At 36.9% G+C, this 8,979-nt stretch overlaps 1 protein-coding gene across 1 annotated transcript; it reads left to right on the top strand.

Moving 5' to 3' along the window:
* Nucleotides 1-2,150: 2,150 nt before the first annotated feature.
* Nucleotides 2,151-8,012, top strand: LOC110697324 (biotin synthase-like). The gene is made up of 6 exons (XM_021874705.1): nucleotides 2,151-2,683; nucleotides 3,870-4,049; nucleotides 4,365-4,471; nucleotides 6,114-6,319; nucleotides 6,745-6,884; nucleotides 7,544-8,012. Exons 1-6 carry the CDS (start codon nucleotides 2,492-2,494, stop codon nucleotides 7,826-7,828), a joined length of 1,110 nt encoding a protein of 369 aa, XP_021730397.1. The 5' UTR covers nucleotides 2,151-2,491; the 3' UTR covers nucleotides 7,829-8,012.
* Nucleotides 8,013-8,979: the final 967 nt, after the last annotated feature.

Raw genomic sequence — 8,979 nt, forward strand, 5'->3', positions numbered from 1 at the left:
TCACTATATTGTGATCATGCTTTAAAAGAATGTGTCCTTGCTCAAGATGTGTGGAATCGCAGTAACTTCAGGTATGTGCAGGACTTAAATTTTTAAAGTGTTATGAACTAGTGGGAGCACTACTTGAAGGAGTTGGACGAGGTTGAAGTTGAGAATGTGATGACCCTTTGTTGGGCGATCTGGGGTGCTCGAAACTCTTTTGTTATGGAAGGGTCTCAGCCTAACCCTGCTAATATTGTGGCATACGCAAGTAAATGTGCGAGGAAGTGAGGAATGAAAGGATCAATGGAGGTATGAGCAATATTTAGGCTATTGTCCAGCATCCTGTCAGCTATGGGTGTTCAAAAAATACCGAGGTATGAGCAATATTTAGGCTATTGTCCAGCATCCTGTCAGCTATGGGTGTTCAAAAAATACCGACCCGGTTGTCCCGTCCCGATTATCCAATGACCCGCAAAAAATCCGATGGGAAATTGACAAATTTTTTTCTGTTTTTCAGATCGGGTACCCATCCCACTAAAATAGCAGTTTTGTGGGCCGGGACATAGGACAGACTTTGCTAATCTCGGATACCCGAATACCCGTTAAAAAAAAAATCATTTGAGTGAGGTTTTCAAGTGGGTACTGGGTTGGGTGGTGGAGTAGTGGTCAGGGGATGAGGTTTTCAAATGGGTACTGGGTAATTCATTTCTTTCTTTGAGAATTATTAGCTAGTCTTTTATAGTTGTGTTTTCTTGTTGTAGTAATTCGAAAATTAACAAAAATTTACCATAAAAAAGAACACAAAAAATCAAAAATAAACAATTATACAATTATTTCAAAAATATAAACTTTGATTAAAAAATCAGATTTAACATAAAAACCTTTTACATCTTAATAAACGATTTGCAGGTCGCTCAGAGGGTGGGTTGCTCGATGGCTGCAGATTGTGGGATGCTTGTGCAGACTTGTGGTAGGAAGCTTGTGAAGGACTTGATTACCGGCAGTGGGATCCTCATAACGGCTAGACATTTGAAATTGACAGATGACGGAGAGAAAGAGATTGAAGAGAGGAACAAAGAGATTGAAGAGATGAAGACAAGAGTGAAGAAATGGATTAAATGAGTAATGAGAGGAGAGAGATTAAAGAAAAAAAACTTTAAAAAAAATTGGGTACCGTGTCCCGTCCCGGATAATTCGGGTACCCGAATATCAGGTACTCGAATTATCCGGGACGGGACACGGGCCGACTTATCAACTACTCGAAGATTCGGGTACCCGGATTTCGGATACCCGTAACTGAACACCCCTATTGTCAGCTGGTCAAAGCCTAGGGAGGGGTGGGTTAAAGTAAATGTTGATGTCGGGCTCTTGGGTGATGTTGGCTTTGGGATTGGGGTTGTGATTAGGGACTGTAGGGGGGGGGGGGGGGGGGGGAGGGAGGTTCTAGGCTATGCAATTAATCAGTGCAAGGAGAGGTGGGATACGAAGGTTGTAGAGGCTAAAGCGGTGTGGTATGGGTATGGGCTGAAATTTGCTGCAGAGAGGAGATGCACTAGGGTTGTTGAGAGTGATAACTTGATGGTTGTTCAGGCTTTGCGAGGTGCAGCAGGTAGACAAAGCTCTTTCCATCTTGTTATCAAGGATATTCTTGATTTATGTTCTAGTTTCGATGATTATGTTTTTTTTCTTATGTTAAACGTAGTAGTAATAAAGTCGTTCATGCCTTAGCTCATTTCCAACCATGGGATTTGGGTTATAGATGGTGGGAAATTGTCAATTGATGTACCAAGCAATATTAGTACTACCTCCGTTAATTTTTATGTGCAACTTTTACTAATTTTGTTCGCTAAACATTATCTACAACTGTCTGTTTTCTTTCTATTTTTAAGTAAACAAAAACCCCATAAATTACATATTTACCCTTACTTAAAAATTCAGATTTTCATAATTTACCCTTTCTCTCTCCTATCACTTTAATTATCCACCAATTTTGCAAATAGGTGGGCCTAATTTCTCTCTCCTATCACTTTAATTACCCACCAATTTTGCAAGTGGGTGGGTCTACTTTCTCTCCCCTGTCACTTTAATTACCTTCATTTACTTTCTCTAATATTTGCAAAACCTTTCTAAAGTTACACATAAAAATTAACGGAGGTAATATATTATTTTATTTTAATTTTTAATAGAAAGTAATTTAGCAATTTAATTCTCCCCTTTGTGGGAGTTCTTTAAAAAAAAAAAAAAAAACCCGAAAGGTGTCCCATTCCTATAGCATCAGTTGTACTTTGCAAGTCTCACCTACTTATCAACCCACCTAGCTATTTAACGGATCACTTCACTAACCCCCTTCAATCTCCTCTCACCATTGTTGACCTTTTCTCATTACATCTCCATTAAAACAACTCAAACCTCTAAAACCCCATCAAACATCTTATTCAGTTAACCCTTCTCTCTTCCTCTTTCTCTCTCCTCCAAAAACAGAGGAGAAGAATTAGAGGCGGAGAAAACAATGTTGGGTATAATATCCATACGCCACACTCTAAAACCCCAGATTCTTGGGTTTCATTGTTGTTGGTATTCTTCTTCTGCTGCTGCAATCGAAGCTTCCAGAAGTATTAAAGATGGGCCTCGCAATGATTGGACTCGTCCTGAGATTAAATCTATCTATGATTCACCTGTTTTAGACCTTCTGTTTCATGGGGTAAATTTTATACATTCTCTTTACTTCTCTGATTTTTTTTATGCCCCACTTTGTTTTGTTTCGGTAGTGATGCGGACGGGATTTGATTCAAGGACTTGGGTACAATCCCGAGACTTCACTAACTAAGTTGGCATTATTGACAATTGGCTTTCAATTTAAGCATTGTACGGAATATGATAGATTTTTGGTTGAATTGTAGTAATTGTGTTGATTTTGTGAAAATCCCCACCTTTAATTTGAAGAAATTGGTGTAGGAAAAATGTTGGGTTTTGGTGTAATTTAGTATACTATTCTGTTTCACCCCCCTTAAATTTTCTCGCTTTATGTGGTTTTTGAAGTTATTTCCTTAATGCTTAATATGGTAGCATTTGATTATTTAATTTGAATAAGCTGGTAGACTAAGTTTGCAATGTTGCTTATGCTTTTGCATAATCTAATTTGACTTGGTTTGAGTCTCACTAAGCCACTATTCCTGCCAATTTAAAAGTATTTTGAGGTCATAATATATCAAGAATTGTGCCTCCAATAGCCGGTGTTTAGTGCTTTAATTGGTTTGGGTCTTATAGAGCATTACAACTCGAGTTTGATTGTGTTCTGCTTTGTTAATGGGGATTTTTCCATGAAAACACGAATGAAGGCGATCATTGCTATATACTCTGCCGCACTTAGATAGTGAACACCGTGTCTAATATAACTGGGATCCCTTGTAGTCATCAACTCCAACAGCCAAACCGTCTCATGAATATATTATTCTTAAACGAGGCATGATTCATGAAATCTATAATGAACAGATCCTGTGTTCATGTGGTTCAAGAATGAAGTCAAGGGAAAGTGGGCATTTGATGATGACTTTAGTTCATTATATGGTCTCAATCAACCTATCTTGTTTTTGTTTTAGCTCAGTAAAACCACAATAGATTTTCCTTTATGTTGCTTTCAATGTATCATTTGTCGATGCTTTTGTTGTATTGCATCCTTTGGTTTAATTTATCTAATACATTTTGCCTCTTCTCTAGGGCTGCCACATTTATTGTTTTCTCTGTATATATACTAAATTAATAAAGTGATGTCTCCATTAACCCAGTTTGTTCACATTTCTATTGCTTGTATGTTTATTTGATTGTCTTGTCAACCAATTTCTCTTCACTTAACGGATAATGTTGTTATATTGGAAATGGTATTGCAGGCCCAAGTTCATAGACATGCTCACAATTTTAGAGAAGTTCAACAATGCACTCTTCTCTCCATTAAGACTGGAGGTTGCAGTGAGGATTGCTCATATTGCCCACAGTCCTCTCGATATGGCACTGGAGTGAAGGCTCAAAGAATGATGAATAAGGACACAGTCATTGAGGCAGCAAAGAAGGTGAAATTTTTTCCCCATTATATCAAATGCTGAGATTGACAATGAATTTTCTGCCCAAGCTGCACATGAAAATAAAATATGATATTGAATGTAATTTTTAATAAAACTGGCAATACAGTTCAGATCTTAGTCTGAATGGATGAAGAAGGGAATGGCATGATTTAGAGAAAATTGATGGATCCAATTGATTGTGTCAGAATGTAACTACAATGACTGTCAATTGAGTTTATGTAGGCAGTATAATTTTATTGATTTGTGTACTTTAGTTTCTTCCTTGTTTTTGTTGTTAAATGGTATCTTTTCCTATACTGGCAGGCAAAAGAGGCTGGAAGTACGCGATTTTGCATGGGAGCTGCTTGGAGGGACACTGTAGGGCGGAAGACCAATTTCAACCAAATTCTTGATTATGTTAAAGAAATAAGGTGACGATAATTCTTCATTCTGATTTGATGTGCTTTAGCTTCTTTTTTTATTTGAACCAAATTCTTGATTATGTGAAAGAAATAAGGTGATGAAGATTTTTCATTCTAATTTGATGTGCTAAAATCTTCTTTTTGTGTTCCCCCGTAAGGAAATAGGTACTCTAAGTGGAATTTCATGAATCGTATTCATAAGCACCTAAAACAAGATCTATGCATAACACATAAAGAAACACATAATTATATCATTGAAGCGTGATTCCACAAGGCGATCAGTAAGGAGAACAAGAACCTCAAACGTAATTCCTCTACTTGGTCCACGAGCTAGGATTAAACCTCCACTAATGCTAGTTAGTTGGGCACGAACGATTCAAACCACCTTGTACGGAGATGGGAGGAAAAACCGGGCCACAAACCACCACTAGAGGGGGAGGGCCGTACTGCTTTGTACGGACAGAGGAGAGAGGAGGGAGAGGTGTGTGAGGGAGGGTTTAGGGTTTGGTTGCTTGCTTCACAATTCACTGCTCTAGCGTGTTGTGACTTTTGTTGTCTGCCTAACCTAGGCATGATGAAGCCCAAACTCCTAATCCAACCCAAACTACTCCCTCCTATTTTTCCATGTGGCCGGCCATATCCATGTGAGGCCCAATTAGTGGGCCTCTTACTTTGTTCAATCCATCACCCTAATGTGTGATCTCATAGGATCCATTCTATTGAGTTTTAGACTATTTGACTAGTCTAAAGATCATTTATCATATCTAGTAACAAACAATAACGATCCAAAAGAATTATCTTATTATCTTTGTAATATTGATCCATGATATATCTAGTAATTGCACTTGATGAAGACATAAATCCTTCACCCCCTCCCCCCACCAAAACCCCGCCAAAAAAAGGAAAGTAAATTCCAGTTACTTGCCTATGTATATATTTTTCAATAATATTAGGTCACATTAAGTCACCATATATTTGTTTTCAATTATATTAGGTCACATTAATCATACCATTAAGCTGCCATCATGGCTAGATGCAAGAATTACCTTTTTATCAGCTGTATTTCACCTTTTATTTCTCGTTTCATTAATTTCTTAGGATTGATAAACTGGATATTGGATAAGCCTCTGCTCTTTGAGCTTTGTGCCAGATTGTGTATAACCATTCAGATTTAGCAGACTTGAGTAGAGTTGTCTTTTCTGTGAACAATATCCTTTATCGCTTTCTTTTTTTCCCCTTGGATGAGATTTGCGACTCAATATCTATTCAAATCATTTGATCTCTTTCTTGTATATAATGCTGCATACATATATGCCATGGCTCATGTTGTTCCCATGTACATTGGGAATGAAGACCATTTAAATGATTCGACTGCGTGGTATGGGATGATGCTTTTCCCCACACATTAAAGTACGCAATATTACAGGAGGAAAATGGCAGGGTGAGAGAGAGGAGAGAAATACTAAGGAAATCGTTGGAAACAATTTGTCTAATTATTGTTTAAGAATTTCTGAGTTGTTTATTGACACCAATTGCTTATAGCTAGAGAGATTGATAATTGTCTTAAAATTTTTTTAGTTAATAGCTGTCATTGCCATCGTAGTATTTTAGGAAACTGAAATTCTTCTAACTAAAGTTTATTTTCTGACAGGGATATGGGCATGGAGGTCTGTTGCACCTTGGGCATGCTGGAGAAGCAGCAAGCAGAGGACTTGAAGAAGGCAGGTCTTACAGCATACAACCATAATCTTGATACCTCAAGAGAGTTTTATCCAAATATCATTACAACTCGATCTTATGATGAGCGACTGCAAACCCTTGAGTTTGTCCGTGATGCAGGGATCAATGTCTGCTGTGGTAAGTTATTACTTCGTATATATCAAGAGACGGTTGGATGTGTAATAATATATATGTTTTCTGTGCTCCTATATCAATGTCTGCTGTGGTAATTTATTACTTCGTATATATCAAGAGACGGTTGGATGTGTAATAATGTATATGTTTTCTGTGCTCCTATATCCAATTGTGATACCCGTAGGAATTTAACTGATTGCATTTAAGTTTTGTACATTTATAATCGCCAACAACTATATAATTTTAATAATGAACTTAGTGTCTAAAACTTTGTTTAAGTAATAACACTTCTTAAGTATCACCGGATTCTGACACCCTAGGTTTACAGGCCAGTGAATTATGCAGAGCTTTATGATTAGTGTTGAATTTATGTATAATCAAGTTGTAAATGTTCTATTTCGTTGACTTTGAATATTCGTTTTCAACAGGAGGAATAATCGGACTCGGAGAAACAGCCGAGGATCGAGTAGGCCTGTTACATACACTGGCTACTTTGCCTTCACACCCAGAGAGTGTTCCAATTAATGCACTTATAGCTGTAAAAGGCACTCCTCTTGAAGATCAGAAGGTAAATATAATCCCTAAAAATACCTGAAAATATAAATCTTGGCTCCTTTCTTTGTTGAATTTTGCATTTTTACATCGCAATTTTGCCTATATGAGTGTCTAGTTTGTGGAGATTTCTGATTGTGTTACTGTAATTGGTCGAAAGTTGGTCACTCTGTTATCAGTATCATTTTCCATCTATTAGTGAATTTTCATATTAGTATCTTCTATTGTTTGTATGCTTCTTGCCATTGAAGCTGTCTTAGTGTGTATTAGTAGAATAGTTCTTCCTCTGAAAGACTGAAATGGAGTGTCTGGACCCTCTGGACTTGTGGAATGAGGCTCCCCGTGTTATATATTTAGCCTTATGGACTTTGCTTTCCAACTTAAAGGCTCGCCTTTGATGTTATTTCAAGCTTGTAGGCTATTCAATCATCATCTTAGATAGCGTGATAGTTTGATACTAATGCCATCCTTCCTGAATGGCAAGTTTTCATCCCTTTTTTTAGGACCTTTGGACTCTTTAAACTTGCTGAAAATTACATCTGGGAGCATTTATAGTCTTTGAAATCCATTTAAACTCCTAATATGCTGAGAATGCATGGTACTATAATAAAGCTCAGATGATTTTTGTGACTGTTGAATTATATAACCATTTCATGTATTCACCTCCATCTTCAGCCAATTGAAATATGGGAAATGATTCGGATGATAGCAACAGCTCGCATAGTGATGCCAAGTGCAATGGTCAGATTATCAGCTGGGAGGATCCGATTCTCAATGCCCGAGCAAGCCTTGTGTTTTCTTGCTGGTGCAAATTCCATCTTTACCGGTGAGAAGCTGTTGACGACTGCTAATAATGACTTTGATGCAGATCAAAAGATGTTCGAGGTTCTTGGATTAATTCCTAAACCTCCAAGTCTAGATGATGCAGAAACAGAGGCAGTTGCATCCAGTTCAGGTTAAGACTCCAATTAATGTCTTTAGTTTGTAGGATACTGCTTGGCTACGATCAAGTTAAATGTATGTTAACATCATTATTATTTGTTATGCCCCCTTCCCACCTTTTATCCCAAAGTTGTGTTTGGATGCATGGAATTGTTTTTTAATGTATTAATTTTAATCCAATTTATCCAACAATTTCTGAGAAGCAAGCTTATTGGTCCTAAGCCCTTATTTTTTTACCCCCAACAAAAGAAAACAAACCACTTTATTGAGTTAAATTAAGATTTTTCCTTTTTTTTCTTTGGATAGATGGCTGATATTTAATACTTCGTACAACACATAACACTATATTATGTACGGACTATGGATAAAAAAAAAAATTTATATTTGTCTCTCTGTTGGACACTGACTAGTGTCTACTCATATGCTCATAGCAATTAAACCTCGCACGACAAATTGTCAAGAGTGTTTCATGAAAACTGCTAACACTTTAACTGAAAACTAAAAAAGTTTTTTTTTTTTTATAATTATTTTTTAAGAGAGAAAGACTGGGTTAGCCCTTTTGGAGATACCTAAAGCATCCTTTTAGATGATAAGGGAGAGAGAAGGCGCAAAATTATCAAAGGATCAAAGTAAAGTTTCATGGTAGAGCCTCTTCTTTGCCATGTAGTCCGCCACCATATTGTCTTCCTGCAATAATGGTGAACGGAGTGAGAATCAAGAGTGTTTAAAGCTACCTCCATGTCACATATGATGTTGACTCCCATGCGATTTGCCACATCCTCTTAATGTAATTTATAATTGCCATATTATCGCCTTCTATAATCAGATTACGAATGCCTAAGAAGTTAGAAAACTAAAAGTTTTTTAAAATGATATAAACAAGTTATGAAATTCACCAAAAAAAATTACTCCCTCCGTCCGCAATTATCTGCAACATTTACCTAAAATGGGTGCTCTATATTATTTGCAACAAATTTTTTTCTATCCTTTTTGGGTAATATTTAACTATCAATTACCCACTATTACCCACTTTTTTGGCTAGTGGTCCCCTCCACCACCTATTACCCACTACCTAAAACCCACTACAAATATTTGTGTTCACACTACAAATACCAAATATACCCTTATTTTTCAACACTTAAATGTTTAGTTTATATATATCACCATAT

Source organism: Chenopodium quinoa, unplaced genomic scaffold (assembly GCF_001683475.1).
Source record: "Chenopodium quinoa cultivar QQ74 unplaced genomic scaffold, ASM168347v1, whole genome shotgun sequence".
Taxonomy (NCBI): Eukaryota; Viridiplantae; Streptophyta; class Magnoliopsida; order Caryophyllales; family Amaranthaceae; genus Chenopodium; species Chenopodium quinoa.

Coding starts and splice junctions, on each gene's coding strand:
- LOC110697324 (XM_021874705.1), top strand. CDS start 2,492: ATGTTGGGTATAATATCCATACGCCACACTCTAAAACCCCAGATTCTT. Junction 2,684..3,869: donor TAGACCTTCTGTTTCATGGG/GTAAATTTTATA, acceptor ATGGTATTGCAG/GCCCAAGTTCATAGACATGC. Junction 6,885..7,543: donor CTCCTCTTGAAGATCAGAAG/GTAAATATAATC, acceptor CTCCATCTTCAG/CCAATTGAAATATGGGAAAT.